General features: G+C 42.6%; 1 protein-coding gene across 1 annotated transcript in view; it reads left to right on the top strand.

The window, feature by feature from the left end:
- NFATC1 (nuclear factor of activated T cells 1) overlaps nt 1-21568 on the top strand; it is a 109576-nt gene that overhangs the window by 47734 nt on the left and 40274 nt on the right. Inside the window, exons 6-8 of the mRNA XM_066545047.1 lie at nt 817-957; nt 16091-16146; nt 17379-17511. Of these exons, the coding sequence (XP_066401144.1) occupies nt 817-957; nt 16091-16146; nt 17379-17511 (330 nt within the window). The remainder of the gene's footprint in view (nt 1-816; nt 958-16090; nt 16147-17378; nt 17512-21568) is intronic.

The following is a 21568-nucleotide window of genomic DNA, read 5'->3' as shown; positions in this document are numbered from 1 at the left end:
TTGTGTCAGGGTACTGCTGCCGCTTTGAGTGTTGCATAATGAGCAAAAGCATGGCACATGCCTGCTGAAAGAAGTGGAAAACAGGAGAAAAAATAAGTGCTAGTGGTATTTCTAGCACAGATTGTGGAATAAGTTGGTGCCAAAAACTTCGTGCATTTCTTAGTGCATGTGACACCGGAAGGAACCATATAATCTGGATAAAATGCCCCATTGTCCCTTGAAGCAGCACTCTCTTCACGTCCCACAGTTGAGGGCGGATAAAATTTTTGCCACAAGAATACCAGATTCAGTTTACATGATCCTGTGTGCTTGGCCCTCAGGTTCATTTGGAAGTACTCTTTCTAAAGTGTGAGCTGCTGCTGGATCACAAGGGCCGGATCTGTTGCTGCTGCTACAAGACAGTTTGCAGAATTGACAGTAGGGTATATGTTGACTGAAACAAATTTTGGACATGCATGATTACCTTGTCATGTATGCCTTGTAAACACACAGCATATAAAGTGAGAGAAAATTATTTAAAAGAAATTAATTTCCATTAAAATACACTTTCTGATATACTACATATCAAGCTGAGTTTTAAAACACTTGTTCTTTGCGAGTCTTTTCAATCTGTACTGCTCTTTAACACTATTGTTTACAATCAAAGCACTTGAAAATGAACCATGTTTCCTGTAAACCTTGTGACCTTTCTTTGTTTCTGTATCAAACTCAGCTTACCTTATGAAAGTAAGCATTAAGTTACTTACTAATGCAGTATTTACTTTCTTGTGTGTCCGTGGTTGCCTTTTTTTTAAAATCTTCTTTGTAACTCTCCAGCTCAGAGATCTGCCCAAGAACTGCCTCTGGTTGAGAAGCAAAGTACCGACAGTTTTCCTGTTACTGGAGGGAAAAAAATGGTGCTGACTGGTCATAACTTTCTGCAAGACTCCAAAGTCATCTTTGTGGAGAAAGCACCAGGTATGTCTTTTTGATCTAGACTCCAATCTGCCTTCCCCCACACCGTGTTTGTGTCAAATGATGAAAGCACAAATATGGTAATGACATTTTCTTCTGCACGTAATATGTTTTCCATGTCACTGGGCAAAGCTGTGGAAAGGATCTGAGCCGTGCCTAATGCTGAGGTTTCACACTGTGACAACTGTAGTTACAGGTAGACAATAGAGACATTGAAAGTCAACCTTTGGCATTTGTTTATTGTAGCAAATCATGAGTGTAGCAGGCAGGACCTGCGAAAGGGGTTGGAAATCTCTGGCACCATATCTCCCTAAAGCCTGCAGTGCAGTGCATCTTCTTAAACATTTCTGTAATTTGTGCTGCTGCAGGTGTGTGTGCACCTGTGTCTCCTGTGGCATTTACAAGGTGCTGGCCTAGGAGGACTTGGAGCACACACAGTCGTTTGAAGAACAGGTTTACTTTGAGGACTGAGGGAAGGACTGAACACAACTTCCCCTTGCCCAGCACTGCTCCTGCAGTGCTGTGGTGGTGAGACTGGTTCCCCTGGAGAAGAGTCGCAGGCCAGGCTGAAACAGGGAAAATGGCATGGAGTGGGAGCTGGGGCTGGGGCAGGCTGTGCCTGCAGGAGCGGTGGATCACAGGGTGACAGTGCCTAATGGGTGTGAATGCCCCCCGCAGGAATAAGCGGTGGCAGTGGAGCTGGGAGTCCAAGTCAGCCCTGAAACGAGACTGCTAAGGATAGTTCTGAGTCTTGTTTTGGAAAGGGTTTCCCTGGCGCTGGCACAAGCTATGAATTCCTCAGCTGCCGGCTGAGCCCCCCACCCCCACCCCAACTTAAAACAATCTTGGGCACTCCTCAGGCTGCTGCACCAGCTTTGACACTGTGCCTGTTTAACCCTTTATGCCCACGAGGTTCCCTCACTGCTCCCCTGCCCACAGCCCCTGCCGGCACCACAGGAACTTGGGCCATGGGGCAGGACAGCAGGGAGAGCAGGGGAGGCTCTGGAGGCAAAGACACCCAAGTCTTTGGGCTTAGCAAGCTCAGGACAAAAGCAGAAGACTCCCCTGAAATTCCCCAACAGAATCCTGGGTTCATGAAGTTTAAGTTGTCAGAAGTTCCTGGGCAGAGGTAATGCCTTGGGTTTTTGGGGAGAGCCAGTTGGCGCATTTCTGTGGACCCCAAGCACTGCAGCACACACAGTGGGGATGTGGCTGTGACATCAGCAGAAACATCCTTTTTGTTTCATAAGAAAGTTTTAAAAAATAGGGAAAACATGGTATAGCAATTGAAAAAAAACTGAATTCTGTTCTCTGTGTTCCCCCCACGGGAGAAGAAAGTTAATGTCTACTTTACTTTAAACTTCCTTTGCTGCACAGAACAGGGTTAGTGTGACATGTCAGAAGTCCTCAATCTGTCTCATTACAAGAAGGAAACCACATTAAAGAGTGCCTTCCTTAATACTTATTTCCTTTCCTCTTCCTTTGTTGAGTTGGAAAATTTTAAGTATAGCTTTCCAAAGGATTGTGATTGTGTTGCTCTTTGCTGTGTGTGTTACCACAGCGTGGATCTGAACACTGTCTCTCTACTCCTATATTCCTATACTACATTAGGTACACTTAGAGCAGGATATTCACTGTATAGCTTTCAATTACAGAATTTAGGGTTCTGACTTTTTTTAGTAGTCTCACTGTGCATTTATTGCAGTTGCAGGGCAGTACAGCCTGCAGGGGCTGAGCCCTTGGAGTCAGAGTGTAGTATCTCCAGGAGCTGCAATAATTGTGTCAGTAGAAATGACACACAAAAAGCAAAGCTGCTGGCTAATCTGGGCTGAGCAATTTTTAAGGCTTCCATGGTTTGTGTGCTGTACTGCCTCACACAGCTCAATGCATCAGAAGCAAACAAGAGCAATGTATCATTACCTTAGTGGCAGACTGCTCTGGCTGGATTTTTGAACAGTCACTGTATTTAATGTCAAATGAACAAGGATTAGCAGCCTTCACTTTTGTAAATCAGCATGGGGTGTTTCTTTCCCTTTCAGCTCTTGAACATCAGTGAAAGTAGGTCAAGAGAAGGAACACCAGCATAGTTTCTCTTTCTCTTAGAGCACTGGTTATGAACCTCTGTGATTAGCTGGAGACATTCATTAGTTTTGCTGCTGTTACCACTTTTGTTTTTGAATTTGGAATGTTAATCACGTTCCTAGTAGGTAGCAGCCAAACACAGCTATTACAGAGTAATAGATCAAAGTAATAGGTGATTGTGCTCATAAAGAGAATGTATCTTTTGTATAAAATTTAAATATTGTACTATGTCAACTTACGTCTTCAATCCTTACTCAGGCAGAGTCCCCAAGCTGGGAGGCAGTCTCCTGGAGCTTGTCTAATTCCTCCTAGTCTGCATACTTAACTGGATAACGAAAGGAGTTTGAGAAGACTTTTTGTCTGCCTCTTTTTTTCCCCCAGCTTTCCCTAAGTCTGCTGAGTGAATTGTGGTCTGCTGAATGTTTTTCCAAGCATGAGTCCCAAGCTTTCAGTCTTCAGGGCTAGCCCTCAGCTGTTGTAGTCTCTGGAGGAATGGCATTATCCTGGCCTCCTTTGGTGGGGGAGTCAGTCTGAGCAGTGACTCATACAAGAGGGAATCCCTGAAGAATGATCAAATCAATCTTTCTGCCGGGGCGGCAGTGGCTTCCTGCTTTTAGCTTAACCCCTTGCAAGCTGCTGTTCAGCCAAGTGTATGAAACAGAACAAAACAACTTTGCAGCCCTGTGACTGTGTCTCACACAGGGAAAATGAGGTATCCAGGGGGCGAAGGCATGGCACACTGAAAGGACCAGGGGAGAAAGCACCGTGAGGACCTTCTCTGGAAGGAGAACCCCTCATGGTGAAGTCAGGCAAATGGCGCCCCTTTGAATAAATAACGAGTGTTCAGAAGTGGACTAAAATTTGCTCAAGATTCCACAGTACCATAAAAAAGTTCTTACATGTTGATGTGAGGCTTTATTTTGCCAGATTTTAGGCAATATTCTGTTGCTTGCACATCAGACCATATTTTCCAGTGATGAGTAATGGTATAAAATGTCAAAGAAACCTAGTAGTAGTGAAAATGTGAATGTTAAATGTACTTTGAGAGGTGCAATTCAATTCAAATTCTGAATTCTTGTAAATTCAGAATTTCCTTAGACTGGGGAGTCCCACAATGACTTTGATGCTTAAAAATTACACTAATAATTTTTTTTTCTTATCTCCTTTCACTTTCTGTCTCTCTTTGTAGACATATGTTTCTCTTCCTGAGGTTCAAAAGTGTCTTGTGCATGTCATAGTTGTTGAGTGCCGTGTTAAGGGTGGCCAACACCTGTCTGTTTGTCACCAGAAGAATCAGTACTTTGTAAAATATTGAAAAGTCTGCAACTCCTTACTGGCCAGGTCCCTTGAGGTCTGTAGGCTGAGGGTTGCTGTGCAGTAAGGTGTGCATTTTAGTTACCAAAGTAGGTGAAATTAAATTGGTGTTTGTTAGCTATGGCAGGAAGTGTTTGGCTAGGAGTGAAAATGTTTCCTGTTGACATGTGCATCTGCATGGATCATGAGCTGGAATTATAACAAAAGACTGATTTAGTTACTTAAAATTTTAAAACTTTTAATTTTATTTGTAGATTATAAATGTACCAAGCAATAAAAGTCTTGAGGGAAGTTCAGAAAAAGCAGAGATGCTTGAAGAGTGTGTTTTAGGGATTGCATATCTATCAGCAACCTTTTTTTGATAACTCTTTCTGCAAACACTCTTTTCAAAGCTAATTTTTTAAGGTAATGAGTTATTAAACACAAAGCAGCACAAAACTCTAACTAACCAAAACGACCAGATGCTGGCTTTTAGTTTATCAGATTATGATCAGCGATCTATAAAACTGTTCACTGCGCTGAAAAACTCCCGGTTTTCATCCCTCTGTCCACAAAAGATACCTTGTAACTGATGAAAGAAAGCTCAGTGATGAGACACAAACCCAGTATCCCAAGGGATAATGCACAGGAAAATTATGGGTACATTAAAGTAAATTATGGATTATAGTTCCTGGCATGCTGTGGGATATTTTGGGATAAAAAGAGTGTTTTGGGGGTTAGAAAAAGTCTCGTATTGAGATCTGAAATAGTTAATCTACCCTGAAAATCCCTCCTTGCTCAAAAATCTCTCCTGTAGCTTTTAACACTGGAACTAGCTCAAGTATTTCCAGGCTTCACAGATTTGGCCAAGTCTAGACATACCCAAAAGATCAGGTTAAACTGACGAAGTCTTTATAATCAATTTGTGACCTATGGGCAGAAATGGTCATTGGATGTATTATTATTATTAATTATCATAGGGTTGAGTTGCCACTAGTTAAGTCAGAGCTCCAAACCCATTTCTTTTCTTTTGTGCTTAGTGACTAGAACGCAGGGCAAGAGTTTTAAAGAGTGAAAAGGCAGAAATGTAACATCCAACTTCACTATGGGATTAATTTCTCAAATAACACTGACTTTGATTCTTTGACTCTGGGATGTTAATGTTGAGGTCCATTTCGTCCTGGTCAAAGGCCGTGTCTGATCTTTCCTGTAACAAATGCCCCTCCCTGAAGATGCATCACTCTCTTTGATGGACGTTTGTAGTGTTCACATTATCTCTAAGTAACTCCAGACTTAGAGACTTCAGTGGTTTTGAACAACTTGTTAATTACTCAGACTTCAGCAATAATCCTGGCACCTACACAGTTCTGTAACCTAATTGCATAATATCCTCAGCTATTATACCCAAAGTCTTTGACACTCAAAGTTCCTGAAAGATGGTAAAATAAACCATGGGTAAGCAACATTTCCTCCAGGAATTTTTCTTTTTGAATAATCTCAAACAATTAGGAAACTTTTCAGATTTAGTTATTGCTTCAAATTCTTAATTCTGCTGTTGTTTTTATTTTATTAAATGGATTTTTCTGTCAAAACTGTTCCTCCTCCCTGCTGAGCAGATTTTGCTCTTAGAACATGAAGGTGTTGATGTGCAGTACTTATAACTAGAGCAAATGAAAGATAACTGGGTGAAATCACTAATACAATTTTTTAAAAAATATATTTATGCCAAAGGAAATCATAACTTTCTGTGAGTATTTCACATGGGAAAACTTAACAGTTTGCCTTCTGTTAGATGTGTGGTCAAGCTCAGTCAGCTGAATTTCTGCACAAGAAAAATGTGATACAGAAAAGAAGGAAGCTAGATGAATGTAACTGTCCACTCTAGCACTTCACAGGTTTTTTGTTCCTCTCAAATTTCTCTTTCTCTAGCAAAAACTAGAATCAATCAGTTGCTGCCTTAAGGTACAATTGTCAGTTTTATAAATTCAGTTCTGTTTCCCACATGTGTGAGCAGGATTTACCTTGTGATGTGGCAGGTAACTCAAACACACTCCTTTAGCTTCAGCAAAACTTACAAAAAGTTCTGAAAAGTGATTATGTTGACAAGACATTTGAGTGGCATGTGAATGGAACGGATGTGTTGAGGAAGCATGTGGGCTTTTTGGTTTGACTCAGATACACTGTGGAGCTCAGGATTTGGAGTCTGTTTTGACGTGATGTGATGGGATGGTGAGATGGGTGACCTGAGTCTTGGCAGAGCTTCACGTGGTAAAAGATCTCACATTCTCAGAGATCTTTCCATTGCTCTTTCCATTGCCAGTAGCAGTTTGGGGGGCAACTGGCCAAAAAGGGGTCATGTTTCACACCAGTAATCATACTGTAGCTCACGTAATAAATAAGCAAGTGGCAAAACTCTCCTCCCCCCTCTAGTCAGATAGGCAGATACTACTTAATTTTGTCTTTATCTGTCTGTTTATCCAAGTTCAGGACACACTTTCCAGTTGGCAGTGTGCAATTGCGTGCTGACTCTTGCGCAGTGAGGTTAGAAATTCGGGAAACTAGATAAACTGGAAACTTCAAAGGCATACAAGTTGAGAGCATGGAGTTCATGTGAAGGTCACTTGAACCTAGATCCTAGAGATGTATTGATAGCTGAAGGGGTTTCTGGCCACTGCCCAGAAATAGATATCCTTAGGCAAATTGTGTCATCAGATGGTGGAGTCATTTGATGGTGGAACCCTTTCACGCGCATGGAGGAGTAGTGATGCAGCTTGTAGGAAATGTCAGCACGTTTCAGTTTTTCCTGGCTGTTTAGTCTAGGGAATGGTGAAGACAGAGTGGGACAGCAGCCATACACATGAGATGGTGTCAGCAGCAGCAAGTCTCATCCAGGGTGTTGCTCTCACTGTGAAGAATGAGATCAATCAATCACAGATACTTACTGTGGACAACAAAGAAATAAGGAATCACCACATGGTCTCAAAAGTTACTTGTCAGAGTAATCCTGTAAATTTTTTATTATTATAGAAAATGTGGCTGAATGTTTCAAGTTCATTCTTTCATGTCTTCCAGACTAAGTGGCTTCAAGCAGCTGTATCTGTGCAATCAAAGCTTTGTCTCTGAACTTTTACAACTAGCACAAGATTTCAAATAGTTTTTACTGTTACTGTTCCAGTAGGACTGTCTGTCCAAACACACAGGAATTCACAGCCCTTACAAGAAATCTGAGAGTCTAACGAAGTGATCAGTTCCTGGAGACAGTGGAGGAAAGAAGTATGGTAGAGTGACCTTGGCTGACTGCCAGGTGCCCACCAAGTGGGTCTCTCAGGGTCTAACAGGACGGGGGGGAGAAAATAAGATGAAAAATCTCATGGGTCAAAGTAAAGACAGGGAGATCAGTTACTGTCACAGGCAAAATGGGCTCCACTTGGGGGAAGCAAGTTATTGTCAATTAAAAATGGGGTAGGATAGTGAAAAACAAAGGTAAAACTGAAAACCACCTTTACCCATGCCTCACTTCCCAAGCTCAACTTCACTCCTTCATTCCTGATTTCTGTTTCCTCTCCCTGAGTGGCACAGAGGATCAGGGAATGGAGGCTTTGGTCAGTCCATAACAGCTTCTCTTTACCATTGGTTCCTTCCCGTTCTGTTCCCTTGCTCCAGTATGGGGTCCTCCCATGGCAGACAGTCCTTCATGTACTGCTTCAGCATGAGTCTTCTCCACGAGGTTCTGTCCTTCAGGAAGAGCCTGCTTCAGTGTGGATGCCCTGCAGCCATCGTTCCTGTGAGAAAACCTGCTTCTGCCTGGGCTCCTTTTCACGGGCTGCAGCTCCTGCCAGGAGCATGGGCTCTGACTGGCTGCATGTGGATCTCTGCTCCCACGTGGTTGTCTCCATGGGCTGTGGGGGCACAGCTGCCTCACTGTGGTCTTCCCCACAGGCTGCAGGGGAATCTCTGTTCTGGCTGCTGGAGCACCTCCTCCCCCTCCTTCACTGTTGGGAGGTCTGCAGGGGTGTTCCTCTCACTTATTCTCACTCCTGTCTCACAGCTACTGCAGGTTTTTTTCCCTTCTTAAGTATGTTGGCAGGGAGGTTCCACCAGCTTTACTGATGGGCTCAGGTTTGGCCAGCTCAGGGTCCGTCTTGGAGCCATCAGGAGCTGGTTCTGTTAGACATGGGGGCAGCTTCTGGAATCTTCTCCACCCCTGCAGCACAGCCACTAGCCAGACCTTGCTATGTAAACCAATACAAGGGGATGCCTTCAAAGTTGTTTGTTTTTGGAGGGAATGCCAACCTCTTTTGGAAAATGACAACTTGTCTCTTGTTGCTTTCCTGACATCATTAAGAATTGGTTCGTGTCTCAGGTGGGTAGCACAGGAAATGTGGAGAGAGCTGAGGGAAGAGGAGCATGTTCCTTTTAGGTCTGCTAAGGAAGCAAGATTACACCTTCAACGTGGAAGAAAATACAATGACATTTAAGACAGGAATAGAGAGATAGATTGTTTCCAAAGTGTGCCTTGTTGCTGGGATGCTGATGTCAAGGCAGAAAACCAAACGATAGCAGGAGGGACCTCTAAGATTGAGCCTGACCTTCTTGGACAAGAGAAACAAGAAAAGGGACATGAGGGGGACAATGAGATGGAAAAAAAAATGCTCTTCAAAAGTATCTGCCAAAAAGTCACAAGGAGTTGCCATAATGAGAAGTTTCTGGAAGTTGAGAAGTTGCGGTCATACAGTTGAAGTGTTTGTATCTCAAAAAATAATGAAGAAGGAAGATTTAAAAGCATTTGGATCAAATTTACATTTTAAGATGAGAAATAACTAGAAGTAGCTATAGTACAGGTGGAGGTGTTGGCATCCAGCACAGAAGTAGAGGAAAATAATTGTTCATGGAAGAAAAATTTGGAACTTGATTTAAACTGGCTGTGAGGCTTGTTACTCCAATAGTCTGAGAAAATATGAGACAGATTAGACAGAAGAAGATGGACCAGGAATATTTTACTCAGTTTCAGCTGCAGAGTCACAGGTTCAGCCTAGTAGAGTTTCCCAGAGGAAAGTAAAATTGTGAAGACAAGGCGATGACGTGAATGTAATCAAAACCAGAGTGAAGTGCTGTCATGACTGCTGGTGGGTGGCTGTGCTGGGTGTGCTTTGCTTGACCTGCCTGCTCCAGAGAGATTTTTCAGGGATGTCAAGCTGCAGTTTTACTTGGAAGTTGTGTGTCTTAGACCTGGAATTACTTAAAGTTATTAAATAAAACCCTCAGACCAATGATAATTTGAATAGGGGGAGGTGCCAGAGAGCACAAATTGCACAACCAGCTTCCATTCTGCTGAAAATAGTATCTGGCAGGTCCTTCCAATGGTTTTGGCTCAAAACGAACCTCGATCTGTCAGTTGTCAGCACTTTGCCTCCTTTTAATTACCTGGACTAAAATTACAGTTCATTTGCAAACACTGGAACTCAAAATAATTGCGTCTGTTAGACAGACTGTGGTAAAAGGCAGCTAAAAAGGCCTCACCATTCAGGCAGAGTGAGTCCCTCAGCTTTTGGCTTGCCCAGATGAGCAACCAGAGGGGAAGCACGTGCCTGGCACTCACTCCAAAGTACAGTAAGATCCATTTTGTGCTGGATTTTTACACCTGCTCACTGCATGACATTCGTATTGTTAATTCAAGATAAAGAAGGGAGAAAAAGTAACTCAAGAGTATCATATTGATGACAAACAGACCTAAGTCTACATAGCACTCAGCTCAATACTGCAAAAATGTATAGCTGAAGGAGCAGACAAAATATATATGCTGCAAAAATGCTTATGAGAAGACACCAACAAATACAGCACCTTTGATGTGGAAACAAAAATAGGTCAGTAATGCCTGAGCCCTGCCGCACATGGACAGAGGCATACCAGAAGGCATGCCAGGGATGGGGAGCAAAGATGTGGGGAAGTCTCTGTAGCAGCACAGTAGGCTGTGAGGAGAGCAGAAGAACATCTGGGGGGCTTCCTGGCATGGAAGAGGGAAATAAAGTAAATGAAAATCAGACCAGATGTGTGGTTTCATAGCAAAAGTGGTGTAAGAGCAAAGAATAGAGATGAGGGTGGCTGGAGAGGCAATCAGGGACAACGTGCTGGGCAGTAGGCAGGCCATGGCACCAGCTGGAGCTGCTCCAGGAGGTAGAGCTGCTCTGAAGGTGGCTCTGGGACTAGGAGGCATCTCACTGCTTGCCGGTCCCTAAGAAGCTGAGATCTCAGGAGAGCAAAGTGCCACTGAGGAGATCAAAAGAAAGGTCCTGGCCACTTACAATTCAGATACTTGCTTTCTACTAGCACACACTGTATTTCTGAATGTTTCATTGCTCTCTTGCCCCATCTTCCCCGTACATCCCGTGTCAGACTGCTTGGCTGGTGTTGGTTCCTCCTTAGTGCCTGACCCTTGTAAATGTCTTTAAGATGCACACCACTGTATCAGGATAGGTATAGAATCCCACCCACTTGGTGGGATCCCCTTCCCTTGCTGGTGTCCAGCTGGGGAAACATTGTTTGCAGCAAGACAGCTGTAGGACCAGCTGAGAAAACTGCCCTGGATGCTTGTGGTATCCTCAGATTCAGCAGGCTGCTGCCCCTGCAAAATCTGGCAGCAGTATGAGATGCCAACCCATAAGTGCCAGCTGGTGAGACAGTGCCAGTAGGTCATGCCCAGGACTGCCCTGGGGAGTGCTGTCCTCCAAGCAACAGAGCTTCCTCCTTGCCTCTTTCATTGCCAGTCCAACTTGCCCTTCCCCTGGAAGCTGATGGCATCTCTGCAGAGAACTGGATAACTCTTAAGTCTGAATGATGAGACTTTGCCATAGTCTTCATCCTCTTCTTTGCACAGAAACCCATCTATTCCTTCTGAACGTCTTCACAGATCAGTCCTCTCAGTGTCATGAGGGCACTCACCAGGGGAGAAGGGTAGCAGTGCAAGTTGAAAGCTTTCAAGTTCTTAGTTCCTCAGGGATTTAAATATGCATTGTTAGAGCCAAATAAGAGGGCAGACAGCCTTTGCACAGCACTTCAAAGTGACTCTGCATTTCATCTGTGCCCTGCCTGTTGTGGACATGGTAAAGTAATCTGGGCTGTAACATAGGAATTATTGTTCAGGGTAATCTCACAACACATTAATCAAGTAGTGGGTTCCTTTGGGAGGGTAGGGCTTGTTTCACCATTTTACTTGGAATATATGAATTTAAATACAGATTTACAGTGCAGCCAGTGCAGTCAAACTGTGTTGAAGCACAGACTGGAAGAATATAAAATGTACCCTGTGTATAGGCAGTGAAATCCTAGATGATGTCTATTCTTCTCATATCTCAAGTGAACACAGGTCCACTAAAGACTATAGACTGTTTTAATCTCCTGTAGTAGAGTGGAATCACTTAAATATATCTGAACGCTCCCATTATGCCCATTTCATAGAGGCAAGATTTAAGTGGTTGCCAGATGTTATACCCTCCTGAGTTTCCAAGCTTAGGGTTTTTTGCATTTGTATATTCTTCCCCCTTTCTGCAATCCATCATTTTGGAAAGTTATGCTGGTGGTTTGTTTATTTTGAGCTTGCAAACCTCTGACACTATGGTTGCAGTTCCCTGAGACACAAAGGTAAATCCAGCCCTAGAAACCCCAGGGGATCTCTCTGGAGGGGCAGTGATGTGGGGAAGATGCTACAAAAATGTCTTTGGAAAGTCTTTACAGCTCTTTGCGCTGCTCTTCCATGAGGAAAATTTGGATGCCATGGTCTGCAAGGCTCTGTGGGTGAATAACTGAATCTGCTAGATTTACACAACTACTTTTCAGCCCTGCTTCTGTGTTAAAACAGACCTTTACAGTGCCTTTTTATGTGGAAATCTTGTAGCTGGGTGTGGTGGGGAAGCCGCTTGGTGACTCATACTGCAGGGAATTCCCTGATGAATTAGAGTATTTTTACTTCTGGACTTGTGCGCAGTTTCCTTCAACGCTGGAGCGAGTGGCCGATAAGAGCAGGCTACAAAGGCCCATTCACCGTTCAGCTACTCCATGTTAAAACAGGGTGTTTATGCCTTGCAGAGCTGAAAATCCACCCCCATAACATGTGGGTTCACAGCATTTTCGTCATTAGCAATCCCAGGTGCTTTGAGTTTCACAGTGACGAAGAAAACAAGGCAGAATGGGATGGTGGTGAAGCAGGGATGGCTATAAATAACAGGGATGGGTCTGTAAATGTCAGGCTTCCTGACCAACCTGGTGTCTTAGCTGGCAGTAGTGCTGATGGCCACCTGTCAGCACAGCCTCCAGCCTGTGCAGAACGGGTGAGAGCAGCTTCTCCTTCTCCCAGCACTGCCGCTGTCTCTTTGGAGGAGGAGGGATTTGAGGATCCAGCCCATGCGTGGTTCCCCCTTGAAGCCTCAGCTCTGTTAGGTTAATGGCTGTTGCTGCTGGCAGTGAGGGAGCAGGGCACTCTACCAGGGATTCTGCAGGGCTTCTGCCCTGCCGTTCCATGCATGGATGTTTTGGGTTTATTTCCATTTGGTAAAAAAAGCCTCTCACAAAATGTAAGACACCAGTATAATACCTTGACCCAACTTTTTAGCTATATAAAGAACTGTCTTTCTCTTCAAAATATTGCACTATAAATCTTAAAAATGCCAAAACAAAGCCAGGCATTTGGTTTGGAGAAGACACTTCTTATTACTTTGTAAAAGTAAATAGTGAAATGAAAGGGACTGAAATAAGACCTTTGGAAAAGATGTTTTCTCCGTTTTCCTTCGTGCCTCCTCCTCTCCTTCCTCTCCTGACTCCATTGCCCCCCCCTCCCTGTATAACAACTGCCCATTTGGGTACGGTAATTCCAGCAAGCAAACTTTAACGGGAATGCCTGAAATGTGTCTGCTTCAGCTTTGTGTTATGTCTGTAATTTGAATTATTTGCATTTTGGAAAGGTATAAATTGCTCTGGTGTACTTGGGTTGGCTGGCGGCCAGGAGGGAGTTGCCTCGGGCCCAGACCAGGCGCGCTGCTGCAGATGTGGCAGGCGTACAATGGAAACTTTTGTGGGCGAGGAGCCCTCACTCCTCCAGCACACACTGACAGGAGGCGGCATCCCGCCTGCTCGCCAGGCTCCCCGACGGATGGGCACTGGGGCAAAACCACTTTCTCCGGCATAGATGGACTATCTTGAGGCTTAGGGCTCACACAAACCATTCCAAAGCCGTTATTCCTTTTTTTTTTCTTTTTTCTTTTTTTTAATTTCAGCTGAACTGTTTAAACCTGCAAAACATGTTTACTGTAAAAGGTTGACGTAGTGGTCTAAGGTTTCCCTCCTGGAGCTGGTCCCAGTCTGTGGGCGTTGAGATTTCCCTCTTGGTTCACCAGACGTAATATGAGGAATTGTCTTTCTTTTTTTTCTTTTTTGGTCTCTTGCTTCATAACAACTTTTGCTCCCTGTGTTTTTTTTAAATGAAATGTCACTAGCTGTTAATGAGTTGTCTATTCCCTACTTCTTCCTTCTCTTCCCTTTCCCCTCAGTTGCCAATGGTCTGGACAGTCCTGAGGGAATTTCTTGGAGCAAAACCTGTATTGTTCTTCCTAGCTTCCAAAGACAAGCCACAGCTCTGGATTTTTTATTTTTCTAATAGTTTAGATTATAGCATCTAAAATATTTGTACACAAACTCCTTTTGTCATCATAAAAAATTTAAAAATGCATAAAGGCAGTGCTGCATGAAATAATTGAAAGAATAGCTGGAGATGGAGTCATTTTGAATTTTCCTGAAGTATCGGCAGGAAATAAAAACCAGAAACCTGAATCAGATCATTCCTCTTGCAAAGCACAAATTAAACATAGCAAAAATACTGAACTTCTGGTAATCCATTTACAAAGGCAAATTGAACACATGTTAACTACTAGTCTGGACGTCTGTAGGTTTTTAAAAAAAAGAGCCCAGCAAACCCCTTCCAAAGCAGAAGTTTCTACACTTCACAAAATGTGTGATAGTGTCACAGCATTGTGTTGCTTTTATAGCTGATTGGATTAATTAGGGGCAAGGAGGGAGTGCTACAGAGGCTGGAGATAAAGGAGGCTGCTCCCAGACAGGGGATGTGTCTTGGCTTGCCGAATTTTGGTCAGGGTTTTCTACTGACAGCCCAGGGGAAGCATCTGTTGGATAAATTGTGAAGTGCTCGCCAGTCCTCCCAAGAAGCCTGCTTCAATTCTGGCACTCTCCAAAGGCATCGTTAAGGACTCTCAAGCACTGAGACTCTCTAGTCTGGCTGTGCCTGCTCTCCCTGCAGCTGAACGTGGCAGTAGCAATTAAAGGAATTCCTCTTCCAGCATCACAAATTAAAATGTAGGAAGAAACTGAGGGTAGATCTGCTAATTGTTTTCCTATGGGAAGACCTGCCAAATTCACTGTGGTATTTGTGCTGCAGCCTTCATGCTGTACTTCTTTCCATACATTTAAGAGAAAGGGGGTTTGGATATTAAAGCAATCGCCAGGGATTGTCCCTCAGCAGCATTCCTTTCACAGTAGGACAGCTGTACACAAAAATATTATTTACAGACATTTGTAATAAATCAGGAAGTTCTAATTGCGTCACCTCCATCCTGGCCATGAAAGCAAAGAGAAAAGAAAAAGTGCCATTCACTCTTTTACCTTTCAGAGGGCTGTTTTTCTAAGGCAAGCCCACATCCATGTGATGAAGTTCAAAATAACTAATATTTGCATTTGCATGTCCCAGTGCTGCAATAAATGTACAAAAGAGATGACATAAGTCTCCGTTTCCCCTTCATTTTGGTAACATCTGACAGTAGTGGGACTTGTGAAGCTGCATGTTTCTCCACTATCCAGCTTATACAGTTTATCCAGTCTGTTTATGGCCTTTCATTTGTGTTTTTCTAGGTCGGCAGAATGGAAACCTTACATTCTGTATTATTTTTCTCATTTCTTTCCTATTGAGGTCTGAAGATGCAAGGAAATTAAAGCCCACCTTGTTTTCCAGTGATTTCTGTATCAGTAATGTGCAGGAAAAATGACCAGACAAAGCCAGTTTCTTTCAAAAGACACGTTCCCAGAAAAAGTTATAGTTGTGGCTTAAATCTGTGTTTGCTTGAAAACAGAAATTCAGTAGATTTGGAGGACCCAACACACCACTGAAAACAGCTCCAGAAGTGGGACTACTGTAGCTGAACAAAACCAACTTCAAAATGGAGTCTAAAGCTGTATTTCCAAGCCTGTGGCCTTGTGTTTTGACCCAAGTAGCAGAATTATGACAAGCCAGACTAGGAGTATATTAAAATCAAATCCTGCATGGCTGAGTATCTTCCTTAATGCTACCTTTCTTTTTGTATTGTTTAGTATTAATATTGAATATGACTTAGAGCCTAGGTAGTGTTCAAAAGGCGTCATAAGTAGAAGTATTGTTGTCTGAAAGTTCAGCAAGTTGAGATGTAGAACAGTTGCATATTTTGTCCAGGCTAGTGGCAGAGCAAACTCCCAGTGGCTCCCCCCTATCATGATATCATGCACTCTGAACTGTCGTTCTTCCCTTCAGAAAAGCTGAAGGGGCTCCTGTCACAGGTGACCCAGATGGTCTCTCAGTTGGGCAACACTTTGGGCAATGCGTTGTGAGAGCTCCTTTTTACATATGCAGTGCCCCTTCAAAGAGGTTGTTTTTGTGAAAGTTGTTCCTTTCTTGGCTTGGGAAAGGAAAAAAGGAAAGAACTAGATATCTTTTTCTTTTGTCTTTTAGATGGTCACCATGTGTGGGAAATGGAAGCCAAAACCGACAAAGAAATGTGCAAGCCAGTAAGTCTGCCTTAAATATTTTAACATCAAGATGAAAAATATATATTGCCTTCTCCAGCACTGTTACTTAAGAGGGATTTCCAAGGCTTTGGCACTGAAACAGAACAAGTACTTAGGCCTCCCCTCCTGGAAATCTTTCTTTAACGTGAGCATGGGGTAAAAAGCCTTTGCTGGAAGCTATCCCAAAAGTAGGAGAGACCATTTGGAAAATATTTTTTCATTGTCCGGGATGGGCCAGTTCCATCTGCTCATCTTTTGTCTTGCTGGGTCAATTCTTTCCTCTGCTCCCAAAGCAATTTCTGATCATTTTCCTTGGCTTTCCTCTCTCTTCAGCAGGAGAAACATGAGTCCCCTCACAGGAGATCCACATAGGAGAAGTGTGGCTCTCTCAGCCATGACTCCAAGTGGGAAGTACGTCCACTATTCCACGTCTGCAGGAATATGCAATACTTGCAAAACTGCAGGCAAACAATTAAAAGATCTCAGCTGAATTCAGGCCAAATGCTAAGAAGAGAATTCCCCATTACTCTTTCAAAAAGCGCCAAGGGAGGTTTTGATGGTCATAGCAGATTCACTGTGCATATGTCTGAGCTGATGCCCTAGAAGCTAAGTCATTCCTTAGCCCCATGCTGGAGTATTTGGTTTCTGGCCGTGGAAGATCATCTACATTCTCCAGCCCTTTTTCGTGTTGCACTAGATGTGCTTGCAACAGTGACTCTCCCATGCACAGAAGCTAGCATGCTTAAAACTCCCTGAATTGTTATATAAAAATATATTTCACTGTGGAAAATGGAAATATTTGAGTAATGCTGTCCTAATGCCTTTCAAAGGAAATATTGTTAGGTTCAGATATATCAGGGATGACCTGCCAACTGAGGCATTGTGCTTTCTCCTGCTGAGTTGGAGACCACAATTTGATTGTGGTCCCAGATTCTTGACAGAGGCAAGCTGGATAGAGCCTTGTCCATATGCAGTATCATATTTTCTGTCCGAAGGGAAGAAGGGAGGGCTAGTGATTTTGTAAAGATCTGAGCCATGCTAAAATAATTTCCCTACTTCTAGAGTCCTGGGCTAGGATGCCGGGGTTGGTGGGAAGCCATCCTTGCCCACAAAGCCCACCAGTTTCCCTTCAGAGAGTGCTCCTCTTCCTTCTTGGGGTTAACTTTTCAATACTATTGTACAGCTAGACTGCCTTAGTTGTGCCTTGACTTTCTGATTTGTTGCTTTTGCAGAATTCATTGGTGGTTGAGATACCACCTTTCCGCAATCAGAGAATTACCAGCCCTGTTCAGGTCAACTTCTATGTCTGCAACGGGAAAAGAAAGAGGAGCCAGTACCAGCTTTTCACGTATCTTCCTGCTAATGGTAACAAAACAAATTCCTTATCTCTGCTAGGAAAAGTGAGATAATGATCATACATGGTTCTAATAATTATTTAGTAATTCAAATATTTTGGAAATATACCTGGTGCTATGAGAGTGAGAATAAATCCAGGAGAGCTGCCTTTGTCTCTGCTGCCCACACAAGAGACAATGCAGATTGTTTCCATTTGCATCGGTGGCAGAGACCTGTTGAAACAAGGACTTCTGCTTTTGGGAGCTGAAGAGCCACAGCACAAACTCAGACGTTTGTGACGGCACTGAGCTCTCTGCTAAGCTATAGTCAACCCTTGGTCTGACTTTCTAACCCCAGAGGGTAAATTGCATTCAAATAACATTTCTAAATTCACACCACAATATTTTAAGCATGCTGGGCTCTGAGCTGGAGGTGGTGTGTGGATTCCTCTTGCAGTCATCTCGTACCTTGCTGCCTTGCACAGGGTGAAAATTGAGATGGACAATGTGGGTAGAGATCAGAGTGCTCCATGTAAAATGCTTCATGGATGGGAAATGTTCAGAAATGTGTGACCATTTTTTTTTTTTGAGCTTATATTGGTAGCTGCGAAGTGAAAATAAAGTCACTCATGATAGCTGAATTCCAAGCATGGAAATGGCTTTTTTTACCAAGAGCACTCTTTGGGGGAAAGTAGGAAAAGAAAGCTGTTCGTTTTGTTGTTGTTGTTTGGGAAGCTAAAGGAATTAGAAAAAAATTATGAAGCTTTGCTTTTCTTTCCAAGTGAAAATAATCCTTCTGTGGGAAATACCAACAAAGCAATGTTCAAGTCACATCACATGACTTGAAGAGACACGCTAACTATTTGTAGGTGAAATCCCATAAAATACACATTTGCAATTTCACACAGTTAACATGCATGCATTTTTATTGGGACTTAAATTAAAAATGAGAGTACAGGAAACCTGACATGGCAACAGAGTGCTTATTGCATATGTTCTGTGTAGCTATGCTTCACTGAATCAGCCTACTTATGCAAACTTCATTCCCAGTGGGGATGTCTGTACATTTAAAAACTCTTCATCTCTTAAATTGGAAAGAAAAAGAGCTGTTATTCTCTTCCACAACACTTTTCAGCAACAAAAATCAGTTGTAGAGGCAATCAGGTATTGCCTTGTCACCCAAGTTACCCTCATAAATATTTCAGATTCAAGCCTCTTCTTAGCTGCTGTTGATTAGGCAGCATCTTCCCTCCAGCCTTTACATAGGCCTTTTTTTACCATTGTATTCTAAACCCTGGGAATAGTGTGCACTCCTGCAGAATTGGTTTATGCTATCACTATTCTGTGTTTGGAACATTTGATGCGAAGAGATGGGAATACATACTAGTGACAGCAGACTTAGTGACAACAGGGAACCAGCCTAGGCTTTATTCTGCAAAGGCATCTTTAATTATGGTAATTGTTGAAAACATTAGGAATCTTGTTTAGTCTGCTGCACCAATTTAAATTCAAATGAAATCTTTTCATTTCAGTGTGAGGAAACCTGAAAGAAAAAATGTAACACCAGGATAGGGTAAAGGGAAACAGGTATTCCTAGTAAATATTCTTTCCATTCCTATTTGGTTCTCCATTCACATTCTCTTAATACACGTATATATGTGCATGTAGGTAATTGAAAAACATGTTGCATTCTTTGCAGCCTCACCCATAGCAGTGGTAAAAGTGAATGTGCTTCTGCAATCATCAGAATTAATAGTATAGTATGTTTTTAATAAGCATGTGTTGTAATGCCTGTGTTACAGCTGTGAGGTTTTGCCCTTTTGTGGCTGGTATTTTTTTCCATCATGCCTTTCAAAGATAGATACAATCACCTCTGCTGTGTATTTAGAAACCACGTACAGTGATTAAATCAGTCATTCATGCTGCTGTATTTCTAGGAGTCATTTTAGGCTTCATTTGATTTCAGTCAAAACATTCTTTTACTGCTTCAAGGCATTGTAGAAAACCAAAGTTTAGCTCATGCAGAAAAAAATTACCTGAGTCAAGAACCACTGGGTGATCGGTGTAAAAAAATGTAGATGAGATAAAGCATGATTTTGGCCCAGGTAACACTTTGTTTGCACTTTGTTTGTTGTTTAAACAAATCCCACAAACAGAGAAGGTGGAGGGTTTTGACAAGGGAATGTCAGAGTGATCATGAAGTGTAAGATGTGGTTTTACACAAATGAGACAGTATCCTGTAAACTGCTTCTTAATCTTCTGTGCTTTAGGACTAATCAAATGCTGCATTTCAGTGCCTACTGTAGTTTTGCAGGTATTTCTGTGTGAAGGAGCTTTTAAAAGCTTCATGATGCACATCAGACATATATTTTACAGCTCAACTGGACTGTGCCAAAGCAAAATACCAAATATGGACTTAAGCCTAAATGTTATGTGAACCCCCTGGCTGTGCTCCTGGGGTGGGTGTGGGCACATGCAGAGCAGTGGGAGAGCCATGGGCTCGCTGTGCAGCTCCCACCCCCACTGCAGGGCAGTAGGGGGTTTTTCCTGTATCTCCTATTTCTCCTCATTCCCTAGGGGAAAACAGCCAGTGGATCCAGGGACACGTGACCTCACTCATCCCACCTCCCATGGATGGTCCTATAGCATCTCCATGGAGTACAGCTCTGTGACATGCAGCCAACACAAGCTGCCATCTCCAGCAGTGTTATTTCACCATCTTAGGGCTTCTCCCATGCTGCAGAGATGTGGCAGGATTGTACCTTCCCTCTGTTAGCTCAAGTATTTGGCAGAGCAGGGACTTACTTGGTGAAGATGAGTTTCTGCTTCAAAAATAAAAAAACTGCTGTAAAAATGAAAATTTTACTGGTTTGTAAATGAAAAGTTTAAATAACAAAGCAAAACAGAAAGTAGATGCTTTGCAAAAGGAGCCAAGATCTTGAAAATGGGCTTGCTTAAGTCTTTGGCTTGGGATAGATTGTAAACCTAAGAACTCATAATCCACTTTTGATTGAAATTTTGATTTACTGTTCTGCTAAATTTGAGCAACTCCTGAATGCTTTATTAGCTTATATTGTACAGAAATGACTGTAATGTCATTTTTTTAGTGTTACTTCAATGATACGTATCTCTGAGCAATTGCATATCAGTTTTGTCCTGGAGCCTGCAGGCTTGTAGGCTCTTGGAGACTCCTCCACAGACATGCCTGGCACAGAAATATAAGTAGTTTCCATACCATTCTGGCACAGGTGAATTCCTGCAGCTTATATGGTAAGTACTGATGCATTTTGCATTGCCACATCCCATCAAAATTTGAGGAGAAAGGCTCTGGACCAGACACTGCAGTCAGGATTCTGAGCAGAGCCTTTGGATGTTCAGCTTTTAAAGTGCCTCCACTGCTGTGGCTCCGTGCAAGGGGCTCTGCAGCTCCATTACATGCAGCAGAACATTTTGGAAAACCACGTTTCAGGGTTAAACTAACCCGGAGAGTCTGAAGAAGAACACAGGCGTGTATGCTGTGATTCCAAATCCTGTGTTTTCATCTAAGAAAGCTGAAGGACTTCTCCTGCTCAGAAGACTTTAAACAATGAATGATAAGGATTAGATTTCTGTCTGTTTAGATTTTTTTTTAAGTAGGTACAAAAAAATAGAGGAAATGTGGTCAAGAACTTATTTTTGCAGATAGGACCGAGTGCTCTCTATGTTCTCTGTTACTCAACAAGTATTGATATCAAGAATGTTGAACACAGGAAAGTTTTTCTTTGAATTTCATTTATAAAGTAGTGATATTTGACTAACCAAAGACAGGCTAGTTTGTCCAGGAAATATGTAATAAAAAGGAAAAAGGAAAGTTGATGTGTTTCTTCTACTGGAATGAAAAATACACTTTTGCAAAGAGTTGATGATAAAGTATTTCCAGTTTCTGTTTCTGTCAGGCTTCGTAATTTTCAAAGCATTATTAAAAGATCATTTCATTGCTTCTGGTACTTATTAAAATGGTGTTGATATTCTGGGTAACTTTTACTTTGAGATGCGTTTTGCTACCCACAGGGCCAGATTTCCAACTGCACAGCCTTCACTCACAGATA

Source organism: Molothrus aeneus, chromosome 1, assembly GCF_037042795.1.
Source record: "Molothrus aeneus isolate 106 chromosome 1, BPBGC_Maene_1.0, whole genome shotgun sequence".
Classification (NCBI taxonomy): Eukaryota; Metazoa; Chordata; class Aves; order Passeriformes; family Icteridae; genus Molothrus; species Molothrus aeneus.
The sequence above is the reverse complement of the archived record's forward strand: the minus strand, read 5'-3'. Positions and strand labels throughout refer to the sequence as shown.